Consider the following 26,409-nt stretch of genomic DNA (forward strand, 5'->3'; position numbering starts at 1 on the left):
TCAAGACAATGTTCCAAAATGATCGATTCTGGGTAGAAAGTACTCTGAACAGTGTACAAAGTTGCGGAGTCGAGGTTTCGTAGAGATGTGGTTGCTACCTGTGGCGGATACAGGTCGACTCCTCTAGTGTCTGGAGTTCTGTGTGCTCGCCTAGATACGTCCTGAGGTGGATCTCAGTGTGTGGACATCAGTGACTTCAAAGCACAGTTGGTCCCAAAGCCTCTGGGGGCCCTTCATGTTCTGTTCTTGAGAACACAGTACTGCTAAGTATCCGCTTATCTTAAGACCTTCACCTAATTGCAGCATGAACTATGGTCACAAGCCTGAGCCTGGGCACTTGCCATTTCAGGGAACACGCCTGGAGTTATTATCTTCAGATCTTGGTGCTTGGGTTTCTGCACCACCAGGCTTTGGCTGCAGCTCTCCAGATCCATAATCCTGAATTCCCCCAGGATTCATAATTCTTCAGACAGGCTCTTACCCCGCAGGCGCTCACGCCTGCCTGTGGACCGAGTCCCTGGGGGCTGTTTGTCACCTTGAAGCAGCACTGAGGAGCAGTTAACAGATGATTGTCCTACCTGAGACCAAGACTATTTTATTCCTGATAAAAGGTTTTGGTCAGGAAACAGTGCAGGGAGGCCACCTCGGCTGATTGACTACTACATTCTTGGAGCATTGGAGCCACACTGTCAACGGCTTCATTTTAAATTCTTGCTGGTGGGATTTTGCTTTCAGCTGTGTGTCCCAAGCTCTTCAATATCTGGTCCTGTGATCCGTAGTCAGAAACTTGCAAAGAACCTTGCAGAGGTACCAAATGTGAGCTATTGCAAATCTGCACGTTAGGGTGGTTCTGGCCTTAAGTTCCAGTGAGCCATTGTCTTGGAACGGTCACGGGAAATTAGGATTGATTAAGAATCCTGAACTAAAGTAAGTAGTTTCGCTACAATACAGTTGACTTTTATTTTTAGGCAGCACATGTGTGATCTCACACAGACTAATGACTACTTGGTAATCATTTTATTTCCAATTCCCGTGGCTCCTCCCGAATGACTTGTATTCTTTGGGATATGTAATTTGTGGTTGGTTTGGATCCTACCTGGAAGATGGATTTTGCATGTGGTGTTACCCTGGCTAGACATGTCCGGTGGGGGTGGGGGTGGGAGTTCAAGGACGTGGGAGGAGCCAGAGCTTGTGAATCCTGGCTGGACAGCCATGGCCCCGCATGGCCTGTGGGTAAGCAAACCACTAACCGTTCTTTCCTTTGTGAAAATGACTGTAACCCTTAATAAAACCCATAATAAGCACACACAAGAAACAGTGTTGAGTATCTTTTTGCTGGCTGGGTGACAGCTTGGGGCTCAGGGGGCCACCTGGGTCGCCCGGTGGGTGCGTCCTGGCTCCTGCCCAATTCCAGTTTCCTGTGATTGGCCGGTAGCCGGTGATGGCCCAAGCACACAGGCCCCTGTCACCCACCTAGGATACCTTTCCTGAGTCCCTGGCTCCCGCCGTCCAGCTATCCCGACACTTGGGGTGTGAGCCAACGGATAGAAGGCCCCTCTCCACCTTGCAAGTAAAAAATAATTCTAGAAATGTTTTATATTTATTTACTTGAAAGAGTTACAGAGAGGTCTTCCATTCTGCTGGTTCACTCCCCAGATGAGTGCAGGGGCCAGAGCCGAGCTGATCCAAAGCCAGGGGCTTCCTCTGGGTCTCCCACAAGGGAGCAGGGGCCCAAGGAGTTGGGCCATCTTCTACTGCTTTCCCAGGCCATAGCAGAGAGCTGGATCGGAAGTGGAGCAGCCGGGACTCGAACCAATGCCCATACGGGATGCTGGAGCTGCAGGCGGCGGCCCCTCTAAAAAAAAAATTTTTTTTTTTTTTTTAAGAGTTCCATCTTCAGCCCAGTGCCCTGCAGTGCAGCGGGAGCCTCTCAGTCCAGAGTCCTCGTCCCTGGTGGCGTTGAGATAGCTCCTAGCAACGCTCCTCCCAGCCGGGGACTCAGGCCCGGCCCCAATAACGGCCGCTGCGAAGCACCCTGGGAAATGTAGTTCCTTCTGGCGGGACCTGCTTTTTGGCTCCGGCAGATGGTGGAGTACCTGACTACAACTCCCAGGATGCCTCGCGCTCACCTTTCAGGGATGCCGGACGACCGCGGGGCCCGGAAGCGGGAGGTGTGGCCCCGGGGGGCCGGCCGAGTGGAGCTGGGACCCGCCGCTATGGCCGGGACGGGCCCCCGCGGCCTCGCCTCCGAGGGCAATGGCGCGTAACGGGGGTCTCGGGGGCCGGGGCGGGGTGGGCGTGGGGAGGGGCGCGGAGTCTGGGACGGAAGGCGGGACTGGAAGGGCCCCGGCTTGGGGCCGGCTCGGAGCTGAGTAGAGGCGGTACTGCCCTGTGGGCCTCTGGCGCGAGTCCCCGCGGCGTGGGAGGCAGGGTGGGGACCCAGAGGGGGCGGCGGGCGCGCGTTTGGACGCGTGGAGGGGGAGCTGCCATTGCAGAGCGGGCTCGAGGGTCACCCAGGGGAACTTCGTCTCCACCGGGACAGGCCGGCACCAAGCGGAGGGAGGCCCCTGCGGCCGCTTCCCTCGGGCTCGCCGAGGTGGGTTTTGGCGACGAGGGCAGGGGAGGCCGCTCTCTGGAGGAGCCCGTGTGTAGGGGGATCCTCCCGGCCCGTGAGAGCCCACGGTGTCGCCCCGGCTGTCGCCCGGGTGGGGGATTTGACCCCAGCGCCAGGCAGGCGGCCGCCTCCTTCCTGAAGTGGGCGCCTCCCCCTTAGCACTCAGCCTAGAAGGTGACGGCCGTGTGCTTTATTCCAGGGGTGGGGAAGCCAGCGAGAGCCCGGTCTCATCCAGCCGCTTCGCTTCTCACGGGTTTGTTAGAGTGAGGCTCTGATGACCCCTGGGCGCACGCACTGGTAGAGCCACATCACTTTTCTGTAATTTTTCTTAAAATTATGTATGCATTTGAAAGGCAGAGTTACACAGCGACAGATAGAAGCAGAAAGAGAGATCTTCCATCCGCTGGCTCACTCCCCCAAATGGCAGCAGTGGCCAGGGCTGGGCCAGGCCGAAGCCAGGAGCTTCTTCCGGGTCTCCCAAGTGGGTGCAGGGAACCAAGCCATCTTTTGCTGCTTTCCCAGGCACATTACCAGGGAGCTGGATCGGAAGAGGAGCTGCCAGGACTTGCACCAGTGCCCATATGGGATGCGGGCACTGCAGACTGTGGCTTAACCCACTGTGGCACAGCCCCTAAAGCTAGATATAGCTAAGAGATACTTATTTGAAAGGCAGAGTTACAGAAAAAGAGCTCTTCCATCCGCAGGTTCACTCCCCAGATGGCTGCAATGACCCGGGCTAGGCCTGGTGGAATCTAGGAGCCAGGAGCTTCATCCAGGTCTCCCGTGTGGGTACAGGGGCCCAAAGATTGGGGCCATCTTCCCCTGCTTTCCTAGGCCATAGCAAGAGCTGGATTGGAAGTAGAGCTGCTGGGACTTGAACTGGCGCCCACGTGGGTTGCCAGCATCACAGCAGCTTACCCTGTTGCGTCTAAATCCACATCATTTTTGAGCAAACACTTTAATTTTCTTCATCAGGGAGGATGAGCCTGATGTGGGCAGACTTCAAGTGAGCACTACGTTGCTACGAGGAGCTGCAGGCAGCCCCCAGAGCCTTGAGATGGTAGGTGGGATGCAGGGTAAGCTGTGGAAACGTGGACACTGCCCCACTGCGGAGTGTGCCAGCGTCCCCCGCGAAGCTTCATGGGTGCCCGGGAGCGTGTAGAAGTCACAGGCAAACCCTCCCGGCCAGAACATCTATGACCGGAAGATCCTGCCTGCGGGAACTGCTCTGGGGACCGCACGGCCACCATCAGGATGTGGTCCTGCTAGTGGAGGTGTTGGGAGCAGAGGTTCTTGTCTTCCTGGGAGAGCTCAGATGTGAGAGAGCAGCAGGAAGCAAGGCGGCAAGGTTTAGTGCGGCCGTGCTCCCATGGGAGTGCACGGCGCCTCTGACACAGTGCCCAGTCTGATCCAGATGGCGGGTCGGGGCGTGGGCTCCACTTCTGCCCAGGCTTTCTCTGCGTACTCTGACTCCTGGACACCGAGTGTTGTTAGGCTGGGCAGAGAGGAGTCTCATGGGGGGAGGCTGGGACCACCCCGGAAGTCATCAGGGTAGGGGCAGGACTTTTGTGTAAAATGCAGGGCCCCTTTCACACACGTAGGCTAACTCTTCTTCCTTAACTCTGGAGAGGAGTGAAGGCAGGAGCATGGATAAGCCCTGCGCAAGCATTCTCCCAGGCGTCTGAATGTCCAGCTAGAAGAGTTTTCCATCGCGGGCATCAGGAACCAAGGACTTGGGAGTGGAAGAAAAGGCTTCCTGGCACACGGTGCCCTCGCTGGGAGTGAGGCCTCTGGGAATCAGGGAGGCGGAGAGATTTCTGCCCACACACAGGCACGCTGCCACCCGGTGGGGACTGTCCCCCTGCTCTGAATAGCGAGAGCATAAAGATCTCCTGTCTCTAAATGCCACTGGCGCTCCTGGTGACTTGGCAAAAGGCAAAACCACATACTGTCCATTTCCAGTTTGAACACATGTTCCCTGTTTGAATTTGTTAATGTGATTTGCTTGTCCCGTTTTAGGCACCAAAAGCCAAGAAAGGATTGAAAGGTAAGTGGAGGGAGGGAAAGACAGCCTTGACCCAAATATGATGAAGGTTCTTCAAAAAGTGCATGGGGGATGCTTATGAAAAACTATACATGGACTCCAGAATTTTTTTGCACCGACATAAGCTTATGTTTTAATAAATTCCACTTTCCACAAACTTTTTTAAAAGATTTGTTTGAAAGACAGAGTGACACGGGGTCAGGGGTATAGAAGGGAGTCCCACCTTCTGTCCTCTGGTTCACTCCACAGATGCCCCCGACAGTACGGGCTGGGCCAGGCCGAAGCCAGGAGCCAGGAGCTCCATCCCTGTCTCTCACAGTGGGGCTGGAGGGAGGAGGCGGGGACCCGAGGACTTGGACCACCACCTGCTGCCTCCCCGGTGCACTCGCAGCTGCTGGACCCGAAGCAGAGGAGGAAGTCAACCCCAGACATCCCAGTATGGGAGGGGTGTCCCAGTATGGGAGGGGGTGTCCCAAGTGGCACAAGGCCTGCTCCTCCACACCTTTCTGAAGTACCTTCACATATACTTACCCCCCCAACATTGGGTCCAAAAGTAGTTTATCCACGCCTGTGTTTAAAGTGCTGGGTACAAGTCTTGCTGGTTTTCCCAGAATTCCCCAGGCAGCCTTATCTTCCTAGGGTCCCCCCATGTGCTGCCTCATTGGTCCTTCAGAAGAATTGAGAAATAAATGAGGTGGGGTTCTAGAAGAATATCCCCACTGGGCTCTGGACGTGGGTGGGACGCAGGGCAGTGCAGGCACTGCGGCTGGACGGGAGGACTGACTCGGCTCTGTGCTTGGGGCTGCGCCTCCTCCATGGGGGGGGGGGGGGAGGCAGTGCACCAGCTTACACCGGGGGCTCAGCTGGAAGGGTGCGAGGAGGCCACGGCATGAAAGAGATCTTGGCTGCTTTTCCCAGACAATCACACGGGCGTCGTTGAGTCTGAAGGGCTGATTCTGTGCAAGTCTGTCGGGGGAGGCAGGCAGGAAGGAAACCTGTCCTGTCGTCGCTCTCTAAAAGGGTCACTTCGGATGTCTGCCTCGGGTGTTTCCACAAGGCCCTGCGTCTGCGGCCGGTGGAGGGAGAGCTCGGCCCGAGTTCCCGGCATCTGAGGCAGCTGAGGCCCTGGGGTCGATCCGAGGCTGGGATGTGTTCAGGGTCACTTTTCTTTCCTCCTGAAGTTACCGTGTCCCCCTTCTGTTCCAGGCTCCATTGATGATGTCCTCAGTGACCTTCTGGGGGATGACAGTAAGTGCCGCTCTCCCACAGTTCCCCAGGTTAGGTTTTGTATTGTTTTATTCTTGAAAAGGTGTATTTAGGGCCGGCGCTGCGGCTCAATAGGCTAATCCTCCGCCTGCGGCGCCGGACACTGGGTTCTAGTCCCGGTCAGGGCGCTGTGGCCCGGGAGTGCAGAGGAGGATGGCCCAAGTCCTTGGGCCCTGCACCCACATGGGAGACCAGGAGAAGCTCCTGGCTCCTGGCTTCGGATCAGCACGATGTGCTGGCTGCAGCGGCCATTGGAGGGTGAACCAATGGCAAAAGGAAGACCTTTCTCTCTGTCTCTCTCTCTCACTGTCCACTCTGCCTGTCAAAAAAACAAAAACAAACAAAAAAAACCGGTGTATTTATTTATGTATTTGAAAGGCAGAACAGCAAAGAGAAGGAGAGTCGGAGACAGATCTCCCATCTGCCAGTTCACTCCCCAGGTGGCTGCGACAGCCAGCAGTGGGCCAGGAGCTTCTTCCAGGTCTCCCACGTGGGTGCAGGGGCCCAAGCACTTGGGCCATCCTCTACTGCCTTCCCAGGCCATTAGCAGGGAGCTGGATTGGAAGCAGAGCAGCTGCAGGACTTGAACCAGCACTCCAACCATTGCAAGCAGCCGCTTACCCTGCTGTGCTATGACGTTGGCCCCTGGTTTAGTTTTGTTTTAATTGAGGTATAATTCACATACTATAAAATTCACTCTTATAGAGTGTGCGATGCAGGGGCTTTTAGAATAATCATAACGTGGCCGGCGCCGCGGCTCAGTAGGTTAATCCTCCGCCTTGCGGCGCCAGCACACCGGGTTCTAGTCCCGGTTGCCCCTCTTCCAGGCCAGCTCTCTGCTGTGACCAGGGAGTGCAGTGGAGGATGGCCCAAGTGCTTGGGCCCTGCACCCCATGGGAGACCAGGAGAAGCACCTGGCTCCTGCCATCGGAACAGCGCAGTGCGCCGGCCGCAGCGCGCCTACCGCGGCGGCCATTGGAGGGTGAACCAATGGCAAAAAGGAAGACCTTTCTCTCTGTCTCCCTCTACTGTCCACTCTGCCTGTCCAAAAAAAAAAAAAAATATTCATAACGTTGTTCAGCAGTCACCACTACCTAACTCCAGAACATTGTCTTCACTTGTCAGAGGCCTCATCCCCATGACCAGGCAGTCACCCTCCCCTCTGCCAGCACCTGGAATTCGACAGGAGATGGACTCCTGCCCCAGCTGGCCTCCCTTCCGTCTGGCTTCACTCGGTGCCCTGTAGCATGTACCCATTTAGCTGGATGATACCCCGTGTGCGGGTGGGCCCTGTTTTGTTCGCCCGTCCATCAGCTGGCGGGGGTTTAGCTGAGCTGCCTCCGCGTTTTGGCCTGAGGAGCAGTGCTGCTGTGCACATGCGTGCACAGGTCTCTGTGTAGACTGGCGCCTTCAGTGCGTCTGCCTATGGACCGAGGAGTTGCCGGCTCACGTGGCGGCTCTGTTTGATGTTGTGAGGAGCTGCCACACTTTCTCATACCAGCTGTGCCACTTTCCATTCCCCCAGCGATGCGAGAGAAGTCCAGTATTTCCACATCCTCGCCAATACTTATTTTCCATCTTTTTTTTAAGATTTATTTATTTGAAAGACAGAGTGACAGAGAAAGGAAGGTAGGGAGACGGGGAGCTTTTCTGTCCACTGGTTCGCTCCCCCAAGGCCTGCGACAGCCAGGTCTGGGCCAGACTGAAGCCAGGAGCCAGGAGCTCCATCCTGGTCTCTCTCGCGGGTGGCAGGGGCCCAGGTTCTGCTGCCCTCACTGGCTTGTGAGCAGAGGACGCCCGTGTCTGCAACAGCGACCTAACCCATCCATGACTCCGGCCCCTTATCTCCCGTCTTTTAGTTATAGCCATCCTGGTGAGTGTAGAGTGGGTATCCAATTGGGATTTTTGTGGGTGTTTTCCTAATGGCTAACAAGCGTGAGCATCTTTCCTAACGTTTATTGGCCGTTTGCATAACTTGTTGGAGAAATGTCTCTCCAGAACCTTTCCCCACGTTCGGTCGGGTTATTCGTCTCTGTTGCCAAGTTACAAGGATTCCGAGCTACGTGTGGGACACTGGCCCCTCCTCCTTTGTGACCAGGTGCTGTACTGAGGTGCAGGGCTCCAGGACCACACAGTCCCGCAGGGATGGGAGGACTCGGTTTCCCCGACATGGCAAAGAGAACCCACAAAGCCCGTGTACCCCGGCCTGCCCTTGTCCCCGCTGCGTGTGCGTGGGCTGTGGTTGGGTTGGGCTCCTCCGTTGCCTCTGGTCAGCACTGAGGGTTGAATTCTGCTTTGCAGATCTGCCGCCGCCGATTCAGGTTGGAGACAGCTGGTGGGGACTCGCCGTCCTCCCCAGCTGAGTGACGGCGTTACGGCATTTCTGTTGTCTTTTTTTTTTTGCCAGTGATGCTTCCTGAGAAGCCTGTTAATCGAGCTTCGCATGCCAGAGACGCCGTGGGTGCATCTCGGGGGCTGCCCTCAAAGACTGGAGCAAAGTAAGCACCGGATCCGGCGGGCTTGGGCACCCGTGACCCCTCCCAGCCCCCGTGCTCTTGGCTTCCCGCTTGACTGTGCCATTGAATGTCAGTGGTTTCCACCCCCTCCCCTCACCCCTGCCCTGGTATTGACAAGTCCGGGGGTACGAACCGAAGGTCAAAGCCCTGGCTCCTGGTCCTAGGGCTGTCACTTAGATGTGGCCTTGGGCCATTCCTGAGCCTCGGTTTCCTTGTCCTCAAGAGGCTTGGCTTAGATGGGTGATTTTCCAATTGTGTGCATCCTTGGGGGTCTCTCCTGACAGGTGGGACACACAGAGGAGCTCTGTGACCACTCCACCCTCCCCCTGCATTGTGGCTGGAGCAGTTCTGTTTGTAGCTATTTTTAAAGGGACTGTATTACTTTAAAATACTGGCAATCCCTGCATGGTGGCCTTTGACATTCACTTCAGCTGCTCTGTCCTCTCCAAGGGGCCTGTCCAGGTTCACCTATACTCTGGGCCACCCCTCCCTAGAATCATCTGGCGCCCAGCACCGCTGCTATGCTTTTGCAGGTCCCTCCTGGGAGACGACGATGTCTTTGGCCCCAGGGAAGTCCTGGCAGAAGCTGACGCCGAGGTGAGCCTGGCCCGTTCTCCAGTCCGCACGCAGCCTGCTTGTTTATAGCGAGGAGCAATGGCGTCGGTGTGGCCACCGAGGGTGTGGCTGCTCACAGAGGAGCTGAAGCCTAGAGGTTAACAAGCCGCGGTCCCACAACACAGTGCCCGGTCCGGTTCTGCCCCGTCTCCTGCCAGTGCAGATCCTGGGAGGCAGCAGTCCTGGCTCGAGTAGTTGGGTCCCTTCCACCCACATGGGAGACCTGGACTGAGTTCCTGGCTTCCAGCTTTGTCTTGGCTCAGTTGTGGGCATTTGAGGAGAGAATCAGAGCTCTCTTTCTCTCAAACAAGAAAATAATTTTCAAAAAAGAAATCCCTATCAATGTGGTCCAATAAGCAAAACACAAGGGCTGCCAAAGCCACGCCCTTCCTCCCATCAGCACCGTGAGCTGGCAAGTAGAGCTTGAGCCGCCGTCAGCCCAGGGTACCAAACCCCAGAGACTTCTGGTTGCACAGAGTGGCCTGATTCGGGTTCTGTGATGACAGTGTTCCTCCAGGCGGGAGCGACAGGAAGCGGCAGCACTTTCTGGGTCTTTGTCCCAGGGCAGGTTTGGCTTCAGACAACAGCCAAATCCTGAGGGGGCACAAAGGCACCTCCTGTTGATGCCCCATTGGCACAGCGCTGCCCCATCAGGCTGTCTGCACGCACAGGACCAGGGTGCCGGGGACCAAGCCCTGAGCACTGCTGTCCATGACTGACCTGTGCCCTTACCCTCCCGTGGAGTTAGGTTTCGGAGGTCTCAGATGCTGACCCGGAGGCCTTGCTCCAGGTAAGGAGGGTAGAGACACAGCCTCGGGCTGTGGGAGCTGGGGTGGAGGCTGGGAGGACTGCGATCTCACTCCATGGCTGCACACTGTCTCGTGTCTCTGTTTCCGTTTGTGGCTCTGAGCTTCCTTGTGCAAGATGGGAGCTTGCTCGGGAGCTTTTCCCCTTGCCCCTCTGGGTCTAACCGGTTTTCCTGGCCTTCGGGGACGAGGCGGTCCCTGCAGCCGAGGACCCATCTGACTGGTCCCTCCCCATCTCCACCGAGGGCCGGGGCCAGACTGTCTGTTCGAATGTCTGCCCTGACCTTTCTCTGTTTCTCTGCCTGCTCCTTGCCAAGTGCCCTCTGGTCCAGCTGTCTTCTCATCAGATGAAGCCCAGAGCTAATCTTTGCGCTGGATCATAGGACATAAATGCCGGATGCTCAGCAGAATCACAGCCCCCGTGTGGCGCGGCCCAGGGCGCCCCTCGGCCAGCCCCCGTGTGGCGCGGCCCAGGGCGCCCCTCGGCCAGCCCCCATGTGGCGCGGCCCAGGGCGCCCCTCGGCCTCGCTGCCAGCAGCGGCACCCTCTGCCCTCAGCTATTGGCCCTCCTGCTTCGCACGTTTCTCCGGGAAGCCTGGGCTGAGGCTGCAGCCCTGTGGGGCTCTAAGGCGGTGGTGCCTGCTCCCTCGTTGGGCGGTGACGTCTGTCCTTCCAGAACCGTCGCAGAGCCCCTGCCCCACTCTCTGCCTTGGCTTCTGTGTTCTTTCTGGAGTCGCCGTGTTCTCGGCGTCCTTGGCTCTCAGCTCTGCTCCCGGGTACAGGCAGCAGCCCTGCCCCTCTCTGAGTGCAGCCTCCGCCCGTGTTCCAGGACCTGGAGCAAATGGATGCCGACTTCTTGGGTCTGAAGAAGTCTCACCCAGCCCCTGGCAGGACTGCAAAGGGTTCTGGGAAAGAAATGTCTCCTGGCAACCCCAAGCCTGTGGACAAGTTGGCAGCTAGTGAGAAAGGTGAATGGGGACGGGTGTCTTGAAGCTACTGGGGATACTTGGGGATGCTGAGAAGGGAGCTTGCACACCCTGTGGGTCCCGGCCTGGGCTACAGAGGCCAGGCTGCTCTGTGCATTTGTGGGTGTGCGTGGTGGGGGCACATGGGCCCTCTCCTCCTTTCTTAACTGCTCCGGTCCCCCAGTTCTAGCATGGGCCCCTCCTGGAAAAGCTTTCTGAGCTACAATAGTAAAGTGTTTGGTAACCTGCCAGCCCCTGTCTCTGCAGTGATGTGTGGTGAGGGGCAGGAGGTGGCTCCTCACACACTTCCCTGCCAGAGGCCCCGGTGAGAACTGGGGCGGTGTAGACCCTCCCACACTGTGTCTGGCCACAAGCTGCCCAAGACGCAGTGCATGCCATCTCAGGGCCCATCTGTGGTGTGGGTCCCGAGAGCCCCAGCCCACCAGTGTGCCTGCTGTGTTCTTCCTGCAGGGGACACCGCTCCCACCGGGAGGCCAGCTCGCAGCAGCTTTGGACATCAGCACGGGAGGTTTTCCTCGGGAGGTACCGGAGCCCCTGTGGAGCTGCGGGACACTGTGGTTAGAGAGAAGTAGCCTGGGTAACGCTCACTGCTTCCCGGGGCCTCCTCGCCCTGTGTAGCAGAGGGGAAGCAGAGCCGGTGCCCGGGTTTAGCTCCCATGGGTGCTGGGGGTGCCGGTTACGTTGTGCTGGCCAAGGTGTTTGGGGAGTTTAGGACGAGGACCCTGAAGCCAGGCGTTGAGCTGGACGTCTCACAAAGCGCAGGACAGGTCCTTCCCCTTCATGAACGCACAGGTGTTTTCCTTCTCTTCCGATGCCCTGAAAACACCTCCAGAAGGTGCCACAGCAGTCAGAAGGCCGTGGCTGAGCTGGGGCAGCCGAGCAGGCCTAGGGTGCCTGCCCCCCTCCCCTTGCCAAGTCACTTCCGTGGGCCCACCCTCCGGACGCCAGGTGGCTTCTTTATGTGATGACTCGGGTGATGCCTGGCCCCACGGAGCCATGTGCTGCAGTCCAACCTCTCCTTCCTTCTGACCGGAGACTCGGAAGACCCGACGGCAGGACTTCTCTCCCACGACGAGGAGGAAGCCGCCAAGAAGGCCCCCAGGACAGAGAGTAAAGCAGCTTCCGGCAAGGGCCCCAGCACCCACAGAGAGCAAGGTGGGGGCTTGCTGCTCGTCCCGAGGCACAGTCTGCCTGGCACACAGCCGAGACCCTCCCGGGGCAGGGGCCATGGGTCTGGGGTCGGGTGGTGGGACGTGGGCCGAGGGGGTCAGCCATGGTGCTGCTGCCCCTCCCGCGTGCAGAAACCACCCCTGCCGTCCGTTCCAGTCACAGCTGAGGGCCCTGGGCCCTGGGCTTTGTCTTTTAGGCCCCTCCATCCCCCTGACTCCCGGGGACACCCCCGTCCGAAAGAAAGAAGAATTGCCGTTTGACGAGGGGGACGACCTCATGGCCGCTCTGGGCTTTGGAGACAGCCCCAGGGCAGAGAAGAGGCAGATGGGAGAGCAGTAAGGACCCTTAGGAGCTGCGGGTCCCTGGCCAGGCTGCTGCTTCAGGTCCAGGGCAGACACAAGGGTGGGGATGGTGCGGGCCCCCGAGAGCCCTTCATAGTCCCAAGCTCCTGCCTGGTGTTCGTCCTGCAGGGGAGGGCCCCGCCCTGCTCGCTCCAAGCTGGATGAGCTGCTGGGTCGAGGCACAGCCGCCAGCCTCCTGACTCGCCCGGGGACCGGGGAGCACAGGGAGTTCAAGCTGGACAAGAAGTACCAGAGGCCGCAGGGTGAGGAAGCCAGGAGGCCATGGTGGGCCCGTGGGAGCTGTGAAAGGCTGCTTGGTCTCCCTGAGGAAGAGGGGCCCGGGGTGGGGCCAGGTGGGGAGGAGAGAGCGCTCCACCAGGTTTTCAGCATAGCTCGTAGTAAGACATGAGCTTTACCTCATCTCACACACACTGTTATACACTTTTTATTATTATTATTATTATTATTATTATTATTATTATTTGACAGAGATAGACAGTGAGAGAGAGTCAGAGAGAAAGGTCTTCCTTCCATTGGTTCATCCCCCAAATGGCCGCCACAGCTGGAGCTATGCCGATCCAAAGCCAGGAGCCAGGTGCTTCCTCCTGGTCTCCCATGCGGGTGCAGGGCCAAGGACCTGGGCCGTCCTCCACTGCCTTCCCGGGCCACAGCAGAGAGCTGGACTGGAAGAGGAGCAACCAGGATTAGAACCCTTGCCCATATGGGATGCCGGCGCCACAGGCGGAGGATTAACCAAGTGAGCCACGGCGCCAGCCCCTGTTATACACATTTCTTTTTTTTTTTTTTTTTTTTTTGACAGGCAGAGTGGACAGTGAGAGAGAGACAGAGAGAAAGGTCTTCCTTTTGCCGCTGGTTCACCCTCCAATGGCCGCCGCGGTAGCGCGCTGCGGCTGGCGCACCGCGCTGATCCGATGGCAGGAGCCAGGCGCTTCTCCTGGTCTCCCATGGGGTGCAGAGCCCAAGGACCTGGGCCATCCTCCACTGCACTCCCGGTCCACAGCAGAGAGCTGGCCTGGAAGAGGGGCAACCGGGACAGGATCGGTGCCCCGACCGGGACTAGAACCCGGTGTGCCGGCGCCGCAAGGCGGAGGATTAGCCTAGTGAGCCGCGGCGCCGGCTTTGTTATACACATTTCTAACAGCCAGAGTGGCACGAGGTTCTGCCACAGGCAGGTGTGGCACAGCAGTTACAGTGCCACTCAGGAAGCCTGCATCTCCTGTCTTCTCTCTTTTTTTTTTTTTTTTAATTTTATGTATGTATTTGAGAGGCAGAGTTACAGACAGAGAGAGGGAGAGACACAGAAAGAGGTCTTCAGGTCTTCTGGGTCTTCTGTCCGCTGGTTCACTCCTCAGATGGCTGCAGTGGCTGGAGCAGGGCCCATTGGAAGCCAGGAGCCAGGAGCTTCTTCCAGGTCCCCCATGTGGGTGCAGGGGCCCAAGGACTTGGGCCATCTTCTGCTGCTTTCCCAGGCCATAGCAGAGAGCTGGATTGGAGGTGGAGCAGCCAGGACACAAACCAGTGCCCATATTGGATGCCAGCCTGCAGGCGGGATGCCAGCCCAGACCCCGTATGGGATGCCTGGTTTGACCCCCAGCTCTGCTGTGAGGCAGCTTCCTGCTCATGTGCACCCTGGGAGGCAACAGAGGGTGGAGCCAGCTGCCACCCACGTGGGAGAGCTGGGTGGAGCTTCAGGATCCCGGCTTTGGCCTGGCCAGCCCTGGCTACTGGGGGCATTTGGAGAGTGACCCCGTGGGTGGGAACTCTCACTTTCTCTCTGTCACTCTGCCTTTCAAATAAATATATTAAAAGCAAAGAAAAGGCCTGTGCCATGGCTCAACAGGCTAATCCTCCACCTAGCGGCACTGGCACCCCAGGTTCTAGTCCCGATAGGGGCACCAGATTCTGTCCCGGTTGCCCCTCTTCCAGGCCAGCTCTCTGCTGTGGCCCAGGAGTGCAGTGGAGGATGGCCCAAGTGCTTGGGCCCTGCACCCCATGGGAGACCAGGAGAAGCACCTGGCTCCTGCCATCGGATCAGCGCAGTGCGCCGGCCACAGCGGCCATTGGAGGGTGAACCAATGGCAAAGGAAGACCTTTCTCTCTGTCTCTCTCTCTCACTGTCCACTCTGCCTGTCAAAAAAAATAAAGAAATAAAAATAAAGAAAAAAAAGCAAAGAAAAGAAATCCATCCACACCCTGCCCCACAGAACATATCGCTGGTGTACTCTGATAAGCACACCATAGGATGTTTGCACAGTGTCCACATCCCCTAACTGCATTTCTTTTGTAAATTTTTATTTTCGTTTTTATTGGAAAGAGAGAAAGCTCCATGCGGGTCTCCCCCACCCCCATTGGCCGCAGGGACCCAGGTACTGGAGCAGGCATTTGTTGTCTCCTAGGGAGCGCCTGGCAGGAAGCTGGTATCGAGAGCGGAGCCAGGACTTGGACCCGGGCTCCCTGACCTGGGATGGGTGTCAGACACCGGCCCCAGCCGTGTGCTTCTCAGAATGTCTCCTTGTTGAGTGACACATGACCGTGGGACTAGCTTACCAAGTTCACTTGGTGTAGTAGCTGTGACTCTCTAAGCTGGCTTCTTGGCCCCGCCACAGGTAGCAGCTCGCGGTTTGAGAAACGCTGCCCGGGGCGCCTGTTGAGAACACGGACAGTCACTGGGCCTGGCCTTGAGGGGTCCCGGGACCAGGCCAGGGCTGGTCCTGGTGGTCTTGCTTCCTGCAGAGCAGCTTCACTTCCGCTGTCTCACACGGGGGCTGCAGCCACACGGGTTGTACTTCCCCCTCTCGCGATCATGGTCACAGGCTCCTTAATTCACAGACAGAGAAGATTCCTGGGGCGATGAGGACCTCACCTTTGGTGCCTACCAGCCCACCGTGGCCTCCACAGAGGGCCGGCAGTCCCGTCGGCAGTCGGTCAGGTAAGCAGCTTGGCCGCTGGGAAAGCAGACACCTGTGGCCTGCACCCATTGCACCCTGCAGCCTTGTGTGGGAGGCCCCGGGGCAGGAGGCACTAGGCTCTGTGAGGGAGGGAGGCTGCCCAGTCCAGAGGGCTTGAGATGGCTCCCAGGGGCCCGATCTCAGATTCCACCCCGGCCTGCCGGCCCCCCTCCTGGTTTCCTCGGAAGAGAAGGTGGGCGCCTCTTGTGGGAAGGCTGGGTTGTTGCTCAGCCTCCCTGGGGATGGCCCCGTAAGGGCCGGCAAGACCACTGGCCTTCGTGATGGCTTCTCTGCACCTGTGGGGCAGTCCCGACAGCACGCCCCGCCTACCTGCAACAGGAAGTTCAGTCGTCACGGACTCCTTGCCGCAGGCCCAGCAGTCCCCAGCGCAGAGGGAAAGGCTGCTCGGGGGTTGGGGCTGGCTGCCTCCCCGCCTCACACCTGCCTCTCTGTCTTGAAGTAGGTTCTTAGCAGAAGGCAGCCCAAACACCAAGGGAGAACCGAGCTCCAAACAGAGCCCTCTAGCAGCTTCCAGCCCCGTCCACAGCAGGAAAGGAGGCGCCGACTGGTTGGGCCTCAAGGACGATGACTTGGACCTTTTCCCCCCTTCTCCCCCCCGAGAGACCCGACAGGGAGGCTCTGTGCTGTCTGCCCCCCCAGTGCCCACTCCAAAGCAGCACTCGGGCCCTGCTGGGCTGCCGTCCTTGGGGGCAAAGCCCCCTGCCGAGCGTACCATGTACCCTGCCAAAGCCAGCCAGGCCTCCAGGCTGGGAGCATCCGAGGAGGAGGAGGACTGGCTGAGCCACGCCTTGTCTCGGAAGAAGTCTCAAGCCCTGGCTAAAGAGGAGCGAGCTGGGGCCGGCAGGGGCCGGCACTCCGAGAGGATGGACGTTCATCTCCCTCCTGACAGGTGCGGGCTTGGGCTGCCGCGTCGTGGAGGGAGGACTGTGTAGGGCCTTGAGGCGAGCCCTGCCCATCTCACCTCGGCCAGGAATCCTGGCCATGCCCGGGGGGACGCCAGCGCTCCTGGCTGTGCCCAGATGCAGCCACGAGGGACCAGTCACAAGGCTGCTGAGACGCACACTTAACCGTGCTGTGCTGAGGCCTGACGCTGGGCAGGAGGCAGGCCCGCAGCTCCCTCAGGCTGACAGCCCCGTGCGCCTGCCGACCCGAGGTGTGAGTGGAGGTTCCCCTGAGCTCCTGGAGTGTTAGGGGACACACAGTGCCAAGAAGCAGCTCTGCGGGAAGCCACGGGATGGGGACCCAGTGGGCCAGGTCATGTGTGACCACTGAGGCAGGCAGAGAGAGGGTCTGGCAAGGCTGGAGAGTCCAGAGAAAGTGGTTTTGTGACAGCCCCAGGACATCTCCCGGTGCTGGACGGATGTGATGTGAGGAAGGGAGCTTTGACCTTGACTTGAGGCCCAAGGGAACGCTGAGACCAGAAGAAAAGAGGCTGAGTCCCCTGCTGCCCGGGAGCCGTGAAGGGAGGTGGGAAGGAGGGACCAGAGAGGAGTCCCGAGGGCCCCTGGGTGTGGGGCGACCAGGGAGAGCCTAACCTAGTGCGGAGGGAAGCAAGTGGACAGCGACGAGGCTCTGAGCATGAACTCCAGTGTACGTGACGTCTCTGCTCAGGCCTTGGACAGCGTCTGTTTTCTGTAGCACAGTGCATGCCAGCAGGGAAGGGCCGCCACAGATCCCAGGAGCTCAGGCTGGGAGGACAGTAGCCTCTGACGAGGTGGTGGGACCAGAGGAAGGCAGGAACTGGATCCAGGCAGGAGCCCGTCCAGGGCCATCTCCATCCCGCCTAACCCAGACACTCACTCTCCTAGCCAAGCTGCCCCCAGCACTCGAGGGTTTGAGCAAGGAGCTGCTGGCGGGACCTTGGGAACAGCACAAGAAACGCCAGCCGCCAAGCCTGATGTAGCAGCGTCCGTGCACAGCCGAGGCACAGCGTGAGTGTGACAGTGGGCGGCTGTGCTGGGCCCCTGCCACGGCCTGGGTGTGTGGCGTTCACCCTGTACCAGGCCCACTGATGACAGAGCTGTCCGGGGCCAGGCCCCCTCTCCTGTGGCAGCAGTGGGGCCTGCAGGCTTAGCGAACCACCGGCGCCCGCCTTCCCTCAGTGAACCCCCAGCGCCCACCTTCCCTCAGCGAACCCCCGGTGCCCGCCTTCCCTCAGCGAACCCCCGGTGCCCGCCTTCCCTCAGTGAACCCCCAGCGCCCACCTTCCCTCAGCGAACCACCGGCGCCCGCTTTCCCTCGGCGAACTCCCGGCGCCCGCCTTCCCTCGGCGAACTCCCGGCGCCCGCCTTCCCTTAGCAAACCCCCGGCGCCCGCCTTCCCTTAGTGAACCGCGGGCGCCCGCTTTCCCTGTGCACCTTGCACCTGGAGCCTCCTTTCTCCTGGTCCCCTCTTCACGTCCCGACAGAGCCCCATGGCTCACCACGCCTCTCCCTGTGTCCTCAGGTCCCCTGTGGCTCGGAGCCAGGCTGCCTCGGCCCTGCCAGCAGGTGACCCAACAAGGGGAGCAGCCTCTGGAGGCCTCCCTGGTACGGTTTGTTTTCTGTTTTGTTTGGGGGTGTAGCCCCGGGGGTGGAAGAGGCGCTATGAGCCGTCCAGGGGCCCCTGCAGGTGAGTGACACTGGGCACCTTAGGGCTCCTGCTCATTCCCTGCTCTGCTGTTCCAGAGCCTGCGGGTGTTTTCCCGAACTCCCAGGAGCCCACAGGACTCTCTCTGCCCGTCCAGGTGGGTCTGGGGCCCAGGGAGCAACCCTGCACTCAGAGGCAGCGCCGGCTGTTGGACCTGGCTTCCTTGTCGGCCACGTGCAGGGTGACATCGGCCAGCTCCCGCAGTGTCCCCCACCAGCACTTTCTGGGACTTTTAATCTCACACTACTCCCAGGCAGACCTGGACAGGCAGCCCCAGTCAGGAGCGGGCTGGGCGCTGGCAGAGTCCTCGATCCGTCGGGAAAGCCCCCTCCACCCTGCCGGCCCCTCCCCTGCTCCTCTAACTTTCCCCACCGTGGCTGTCACCTCTGACACCTGGGCCCAGGACACGGTGGGTGAGGGGCAGCTTGCAGGAGCCAGGTGCGTGTCACATGTGGCCTGACGGAAGCTTTTGTCACAGCTGAGCCTCGTCTGGGCCCTGGCTGTTTGTCTCGGAAGCCAGAGACCACCCTGTGGGGAGTGCACTGCTGACCACTCAGCCGCAGCGACCGTGACCCTCCAAGGCCTTGTGCAGGGGCAGGGCTGGGCGGGAGCTGAGCCCAGCCGCACCCCATCCCTTCCTGACCGGCACACCTATCTGCCTTTCCCACAGCCCCTGCTCCCAGAGCCCCTGGCCCGGAGCTTGCTCCCGGGCACGGAATGCCAACAGCAGCTCCTGGTGGCTCAGGGCGGCCCCACCCAGCTCCAGGCTGAGCTGCTGCAGAGCCAGGCCCGGCTGGCAGAGCTGGAGGCGCAGGTGAGGGCAGCGAGGCAGGGGCAGTGGGCGGAGGCTCCCCCAGGAGACACAGGTGTGAGGGACCCCGGCTCTCCCAGGTGCGGAAGCTGGAGCTGGAGCGGACCCAGCACAAGCTGCTGCTGGAGGGCCTGCAGCAGCGACACCAGGCAGACCTGGAGCTCATCGAGAGCGCGCACAGGTGCGCACGGCCCCGCTCCCCGGCCTCCCCGCTACCCGACCTCACAGCCTCCCCGCTCCCTGGCCTCCATGCTCCCCGAGGGCCCGGAGAGGCCCTTCAGGTGGCGTTCTGTTGGCAGAGGCCGTGTCAAGATGCTGGAGACGTCCTACCAGCAGCGGGAGGAGCGGCTCCGGAGAGAGAGCGAGGAGCTGTCAGCCCAGCTCCTGTCGCACCGCCAGGAGGCCGAGCAGGCCCGCGCTGAACTCACAGCCCAGCACCAGCGGCGCCTGGCCGCCGCCATGCAGGAGAAGGAGCAGGAGGTGGAGCGGCTCCGGGAGCTGCAGCGGTGAGGGCTGTGGGGCGGCACGGGCGGGGCCGGGACTACTCCTGGCACAGGTCGCCCCCCTCCCCTGGCAACGCCGTCCAGCCTGGGAAAGGCTTGCCCCGTCCTCGGATGGCCCATCCAGGGCGCTCACAGCCGCCTGGCCCCTGAGGGTGTGCAGTTCTTTTCCTGTGCTGGACAAGGGAAGGGATCGCTGGGTGCACGTGGCGCTGAAGCGCCGAGACAAATGAGATGGGGAAACTGAGGCAGGGGCCCCGAGGAGGAGGTGGCGAGGCCCTGGGAGCCGGAACCGCTCCGAGGCACGTTCCTTCCATGGGGGGCTGCCACGCGACCCTTGGCTCCCCCGTGCACCCCCTCAGGATGTCCATCCTGGAAATGCGCAAGGACCACGAGGAGCAGCTGCAGCGGCTGAGGCTGCTGAAGGAGCGGGAGATCGACGCCGTCACCAGTGCCACCTCCCACACGCGGTGCGTGCCGCCGGGGCCGCCTCCCGCGGGGCCGGGGCCGAGGGCCCACACAGTGACCCGCTGCTCTTGCAGGTCCCTGAACGGCGTCATCGAGCAGATGGAGAGGTTCTCCAGCAGCCTGAGCGAGCTGTCCTCCCGCGTGGAGGCCTCGCACCTCACCGCCTCGCAGGAGCGGCAGCTGGGCGCCCGGCAGCGGGACGAGCAGCTCCGAGGTACCCTCCCCCCCGGCACAGTACCTGGGCTCCCTGAGTGGGAGTGGGGCACTGAGCACCTGTGGGCCCCCAGCGCTGCAGGAGCAGCTGGGCCGGCAGCAGCGGGACATGGAGGAGGAGCGCAGCCAACTCCAGGAGGTCATCGGGAAGATGGAGGCGCGCCTGAGCGAGCAGAGCCGGCTCCTGGAGCAGGTGAGCCCAGCACAGCACGGCCCCTCTCACACCTCCGCAGCCATCCCACGGCCACGGCCAGTGTTGCCTCGGAATCCCCGCCTCTTCCCAGCCCCTGCATGGTCTCGGCACGCCCAGCTGAGCACACAGGAGCCACCTGGCCACGGCCCCACCGCGAGGCCCTGGGCCATGGGGCTCAGGCTGCCCAGCTGACACCTGTGGCCCTTGCCCACCAAACACCAGTCTGGCCTCCACCACAGCAGGCACGTCTGGACGCCCTGCTGCCTCCCTCTGTCCTTTCTTCATATTTGGTTATGATACATTTCATTCAAAAAAGCAAAATACAGGAAGTAGTAAGAAATAAAAATGACCACTAGCCAGAGAAGCCACTGCTGGACGTAACGCAGACCCCGTCGCCACGCCAGGTAGCTGCCGAAGCAGCTTCGATGTGCTCATGCTGGCTGCGGCCTAGGCCGGGCACCATTGTGCTGCTGCCGTGCTGCTGTGTGGGCCCCAGGTCCCCAGCACAGCACTGCGCCCCCCTTGTGTTCCTGGCCTCCTTGGCTGTGGGTGACAGCAGGCACAGCGCTGTGGCAGCTAATGACGGGGTCCGGAGGTTGCTGTCCTGTGGCCCTCCTGAGCTGCTGATCAGGAGACCTGAGGGCTGGGCTGGCGCCCCCGGCGCCGCCTCAGGCCCACCCGCGGGAGCTGGGTCCTGGCAGGTAGCCCTTGTTTTGTCTTGGGGAAGGAGGCGTCTGTGGCTTCGGGTGCATTTGCACAGCTGCTGGGGAGCAGCCAGGCCTGTCCCCGGGCTGGGAGCCACTCTCAGCCTGGGCCCTGCAGGAGCGCTGGCGAGTGAGTGCCGAGCAGTCCAAGGTGGAGTCCACGCAGCGCGCCCTGGAGGAGCAGAGGAAGGTCATGGTGCAGCAGATGGCCATGGAGAGGGGCGAGCTGGACAGAGCCAAGGTGAGCGCGGCCCCACACTCCGCCCGACCCCGGCGCCCAGCGCCGCTCAGCTCCGCCCTTGCCCCACGCACAGACCGCCCTGCTGGAGGAGCAGAAATCCACCATGAGGAAGTGTGCCGAGGAGCAGCGGCGCCTGGCGGCCGAGTGGGCGGATTTCTTCACCCAGCAGAAGCTGAGTAAGGAGCGGGCCGAGCGCGAGGTGGAGCGGGCGCTGCAGGCCGACACCCAGCGGGAGGGCAGCCTCGTCAGCCTGGCCAAGGTAGGGCCTGGAGCCTGCAGGAGGGAGGGGGCACGAGCATCCAAGGACTGGGGCGATGTGCTAGGCGCTTTGCTGTGCACGGTCCACACCCGGCCCCCCGTGCAGACACAGGCCTTGGGCCTCAGGAAGCTGCTGGTCAGACAGCTGTGGGGGCAGCACCCAAGCTTGCCCCCGACCCTACCACACCTCACAGAGGCAGGGTGGGCCAAGGAGGCCCCGGGGCCCCGCCCAGGCCTGGTGCAGCCCCCGAAGGAGAGGCGGCAAAGATTCTGCCGTCTTTAGGAGCAGGCGGAGCTGAAGATCAAGGCCAGTGAGCTGCGGGCCAAGGAGGAGCAGCTGGCGGCCGCGCGGGCAGCTGTGGAGCGGGAGCGGCAGGAGCTGCAGCTGGAGAAGGAGAAGGTCAAGGCCGCAGCCCTGCGCCTCCAGCTGCGCGCCGAGGAGGTGGAGAGCATGAGCCAGGTGTGGCCCGCGGGGCTCCGGGGCCCGGCCATCACCCGCCCCCGCCAGCCCTGACCCGGCCTTCCTGCAGGTGGCCTCCGCCAAGTATGAGGAGGGCGAGCGGGCGCTGCGTGAGGCCCGGCAGGTGCAGTCGGCGCAGCAGGCCCGGCTGCAGGCGGTGCAGCAGCAGCAGGAGCAGTTGTGGCAGCAAGAGCAGCGCATGCACCAGGCAAGGCCGCCTGGCCCAGCCCCGCCCCCGCCCCGCCCCTGGCTCCGCCCCACCCTGGCTCCGCCCCCGCGCCCACCCCCACGGCTGACTCGCCTCTCTGGGGGCGGGGACAGGAACATCTGAACCTGGCCCAGCAGAGGCTGCGGCTGGACCGGATCCAGCAGGATCTCCCCTCCAGCCTTGCGAGGCTGAGCCCCGGGGCCCAGGGCCCAGCAGCCCCCGGCCCGAGTGGTAAGTGGCCTGGGAGGAAGGGCAGCTCAGGACCTCTCTGTAAAGTCACATGTGTGTATTTTAAGACTTATTTATTTGAAGGGCAGTCAACAGAAAGGGAGAGACAGAATTTTTTAAAAAGAACTTATTTGAGAGTCAGAGTTACAGAGAGAGAGGAGAAACAGAGACCATCTGCTGGCTCACTCCCCAAATGCCCTTGACGGCTGGGGCTGGGCCAGGCTAAAGCCAGGAGCCAGGAGCTCCTTCAGCATTTCCCACGTGGGTACAGGGGCCCAAACACCTGAGCCATCCTCTGCTGTTTTCCCAGGCCATTAGCAGGGAGCTGAATCAGAAGTGGAGCAGCCGGGACTTGAACCGGTGCCCATATGAGGCGCTGGCATCACGGGCAACAGCTTAAGCCACTGCGCCACAGCGCTGGCCCCGAGTGGCTTTATAATTTGGTTTCTTCCCCAGCGGGTACACGTGGGACATGTTTCCTGTGTGCTCTGCTGAGCAGCGCCCGTCCCATTCTCGGGCTCCATGGTCCCCACAGTCAGCAGCGCCAGGGTGGGACCTTCCTCCCCGCACGTCTGCCCTCGCCCGATCTTTCCCTGGGATGGTTTCCGGAAGTGGATTTGTCCGACAGGAGCGTTTTGCAGAGACTTTTCAGTTGGCGCCAGGTGCCCCGAGCATTTGTCCAGCTTGCACGCACTGGCGAGTGTGAGTGGCCCCCGGTGCAGCTGTGACACCAGCCCCTGACATCCTTCTTGGCCATTTCAGCTCTTGTGGCTCCCGCCACCGTCACCCCTGGCTGCAGCCAGCCCCCTGCTGGCCCGGACCCCACCCAGCTCTACGCCAGGCTGGTGCTGCTGAGATACACGGCCGAGCAGGTGGGTGTCCGCCGACGTGACAGTGACCAGAGTCCCTCCAGCGCGAGGCCGACGCGCCAGGGAGCACACTGGGCCCGGCAGAGGGCTGACCCCAGCTCCGGGGAAGAGCAGTCCTCACGCAGATTGCTTAGTGAGCCAAGTGAGACCCCTCCTCCCAGCCGGGCTCTGTGCGACGCGGTCACGTCACCTGTGATAGCCGTGACAGCTGTCACACAGGAGCGTTGCCTCTGAGCTCGGTCCCAGAGGCCTGGTGCTCACAGCCCACAGGGGAAGAGATTCTTGGTCCAGTTTGCAGGCGAGGCACTGAGGCTAACAGGAAGTCACATGGTCTCACCCGGAGCTGGGCCCTTTCAGGTCCTCACCCACACCTCCCCAGAGCCGGGCGGCAAGTGCGGAGGAGCTGCCCGGGTGAGGGCTGGCTCCACGGCGTCCAGGGGCCTGGCTCTGTCGGCTCACAGAGGCCTGACCGCTCATCCCCCCCCTCCGGCCGCTCATCCCTCTGACCACTCCCCGCCCCCGAACGCTTATCCCCCCATGACCACTCATCCCCCCATGACCGCTCGTCCCCCCCATCGACCACCCGTCCCCCGACCGCTCATCCCTCTGACCACTGCCCCCCGAACGCTTATCCCCCCATGACCACTCATCCCCCCATGACCGCTCGTCCCCCCCGACCACTCCTCCCCCCCCCGTCGACCACCCGTCCCCCGACCGCTCATCCCTCTGACCACTCCCCCCCGAACGCTTATCCCCCCATGACCACTCATCCCATGACCGCTCGTCCCCCCCATCGACCACCCGTCCCCCCGACCGCTCATCCCTCTGACCACTCCCCCCCGAACGCTTATCCCCCCATGACCACTCATCCCCCGACCGCTCGTCCCTCCCCCACCCCCCCCATCCCCCCGTCGACCACCCACCCCCCGACCGCTCACCCCACCTCCTCAGGACCGCGACTTCCTGGAGAACGAGCAGTTCTTCCTGGAGACCCTGAAGAAAGCCTCGTACAACCTGACCTCCCACTCAGCCTGACAGCCGCTCGGGGGCGCCACGGAGGAGGCGCCGGGCCTCCTTACAGCGCCTCCTGGGCCGCCGTGGGCACGGCCCCGGAGCGTCAGGACACAGCTCACAGCTCCGGCCCTCCTGCCCTCCTGCCCCACGGCTCCCGGCTCCCCGGCGCGGACGGCGGCTGTGAGCGCAGTGAGCACCCCTCGCACCCGGGCTCCCGCTCGGCTCCCGGGACCCTCCTCTCCCCCACGGCAGACACGTGCAGGGTCTCGGGCCTTTCTCAGGGACACCACCAGAGCCTCTGCCCCCTCTGCCTGAGATAGGGTCTCTGGCCTCCTGGGGAGGGCGCTGTGGCCAGCAGGTTCCGCCCCGCAGCGTGCAGCACTCGGATTGTGCCAAGTCCCCGTCTCACTCCCAGCACTGCCCACGTTACCGACCAGCTCAGCCGGACACAGCTCACCTGTCTTCCTGGTCTTTTCTCTCCACCAGAGGCAGGGAGGGAACAGGAGTGGGGGCTTCTCTGTGCTGTTCACCTGCCGAAGCCGCTGTGGCAGTCCCCCTGCTCTGGTGGGCACTGGGCAGCGGGGGCAGGAGGGCTGGACTGGAGGAGCCGCGCTCCCCCAGGCGGCGGCCGCCTGCCCCTCTGCCGTCCTCCACGTGTGGGCGGTGTGCAGGCCAGCTGGAGGGGCAGGACCCGGGACACTGACTCAGCTGATCCCGGTCACCTCCTAAAGCAGCCTCGGTCAGGAGCAGTTTCTCCCTCCCAGCCGAGAGGAAACCACGCATGTGCACAGGAGGAGGGGCTGAGCCGGCCCCAGCGCCACCGTCTGTCTGCTCGTCCGAACGGCTTCCACAGGGGTCGTACTCACCAATGACTTATGGCATAGGTTTTGGATCCATTAAATTGATACATTTTTAATGACTGGATTCTTTTTTTAGGTTTATTTATTTGAAAGTTATAGAGGTGGGGGTGGGGCGGAGAGATAGCCTTCCACCCGATGGCTCACTCCCCAGATGGCCAGCAGCTTCATCTCGGTCTCCCACGTGGGTGGCAGGGGCCAAGCACTTGGGCCATCTTCTGCTGCTTTCCCCAAGCCATTAGTAGGGAGCTGGATTGGAAGTGGAACAGTCAGGACTCGAACTGGCGGCCATATGGGATGCCAGCATCACAGGCCTGGACTTTACCCTCTGTGTCACAACCCCGGGCCCTGGATTCCTTTTTTTTTTTTTTTTTTAATATTTGAGAGACAGAGCGAGAAAGGGAGATTCATCCACTGAGTTTATTTCCCAAATGCCCGCAACAGCCAGGGCTGGGCCAGACAGAAGCTGGGAGTGGGAAATTAATCAGAGCCTCACATGGGCAGGGACGCAGGTACTTGGGGCGTCGTCCGCTGCACTAACAGGAAGCCGGAACTGGGAGTGGGGGCGGGGCTCCCCCTCGGGCAGGGACGGGGCACTGGCATCTGTGCCAGGGGCCCGCCTCGTGACGATGCTTACACCCGCAGTGGCCCGTCACTTGGAAATGGCTGCTCTCCATTGTTTGCTGGAGAATGGAGCCCCCCGGGGGCCAACAGCATTCCCACGAAAACCAGCCTGGAAGACTGGTCAGGACCAGGCTCCTCTGCCCACACGCACTTCGTTCAGCACCAACGGCCAGCACAAGCGCGCGACCAAGAGGGAAACAGGCTCACGGATCTGAGTAACTTGCCCCAGATGACAATGGAGAGCAAGGCCCGCGATTGGGTTCCCTCTGGCGACCCCAAAGCCCCAGGCAGTCGGCCTCAGCCCCTAGGGGAGCAGGGCGCACGGTGTGCGGGCGTGAGGGGCGCAGGTCACTGCTGCTTCCGTTCAGGCTGATGGGAAGCACCGTGCACCCCGGGGGAGCCTGGAACTGGGTCCTCGCCACACACTTGAGCAGGTCTGTGCCAAGAGCGGGGTCTCACAATGGGCGTGTTGTCACGGAGGCAGCCGGCACTTGGTCACTGGAGGACCTGGGGGCTCACGGAGGGTGGTGCAGGGAGACACACGGGGAGCTTGGCCTTCAAGGAACCAGAGTTCAGGGAGCAGGGAGAGATGGTTTTGTAGGTCTTGTTAAAGAACTTGGACTTTTAAAATCAACTTATTTGGGGGCCCGTGCTGTGGCGTAGTAGGTTAAAGCCTCCACCTGTGGTGCCAGCATCCCACATGGGCTCCGGTTTGAGTCCCGGCTGCTCCACTTCTCTCTTTTTTTTTCTTTTTTATTTTTGACAGGCAGAGTGGACAGTGAGAG

At 61.2% G+C, this 26,409-nt stretch overlaps 1 protein-coding gene across 4 annotated transcripts; it reads left to right on the plus strand.

Annotated features, from left to right (window-relative positions):
- The first annotated feature begins 2,475 nt into the window (after positions 1-2,475).
- FBF1 (Fas binding factor 1) lies at positions 2,476-25,059 on the plus strand. 4 transcript variants are annotated; one of them, XM_062175643.1, is made up of 31 exons: positions 2,481-2,596; positions 3,319-3,399; positions 3,590-3,674; positions 4,634-4,661; positions 5,865-5,906; positions 8,332-8,422; positions 8,974-9,037; positions 9,804-9,845; positions 10,691-10,829; positions 11,298-11,369; positions 11,883-12,002; positions 12,214-12,352; positions 12,488-12,621; positions 15,209-15,308; positions 15,788-16,237; positions 17,157-17,279; positions 17,794-17,876; positions 18,015-18,073; positions 18,647-18,790; positions 18,868-18,968; positions 19,087-19,293; positions 19,650-19,757; positions 19,830-19,969; positions 20,043-20,161; positions 20,984-21,106; positions 21,180-21,365; positions 21,648-21,824; positions 21,895-22,032; positions 22,146-22,263; positions 23,023-23,132; positions 24,081-25,059. In XM_062175643.1, the coding sequence occupies exons 3-31, from the start codon at positions 3,672-3,674 to the stop codon at positions 24,162-24,164; spliced, it is 3,444 nt and encodes a 1,147-aa protein (XP_062031627.1). In that variant the 5' UTR covers positions 2,481-2,596; positions 3,319-3,399; positions 3,590-3,671; the 3' UTR covers positions 24,165-25,059. The 4 variants fall into 4 exon arrangements, with proteins under 4 accessions (XP_062031626.1, XP_062031627.1, XP_062031628.1 ...); XM_062175642.1 differs by lacking the exon at positions 3,319-3,399 and having other exon boundaries at positions 2,476-2,596; XM_062175644.1 differs by lacking the exon at positions 2,481-2,596 and having other exon boundaries at positions 2,942-3,399; positions 15,791-16,237.
- The last annotated feature ends 1,350 nt before the right edge of the window (positions 25,060-26,409 follow it).

Source organism: Lepus europaeus, chromosome 18, assembly GCF_033115175.1.
Source record: "Lepus europaeus isolate LE1 chromosome 18, mLepTim1.pri, whole genome shotgun sequence".
NCBI classification, from domain to species: Eukaryota; Metazoa; Chordata; class Mammalia; order Lagomorpha; family Leporidae; genus Lepus; species Lepus europaeus.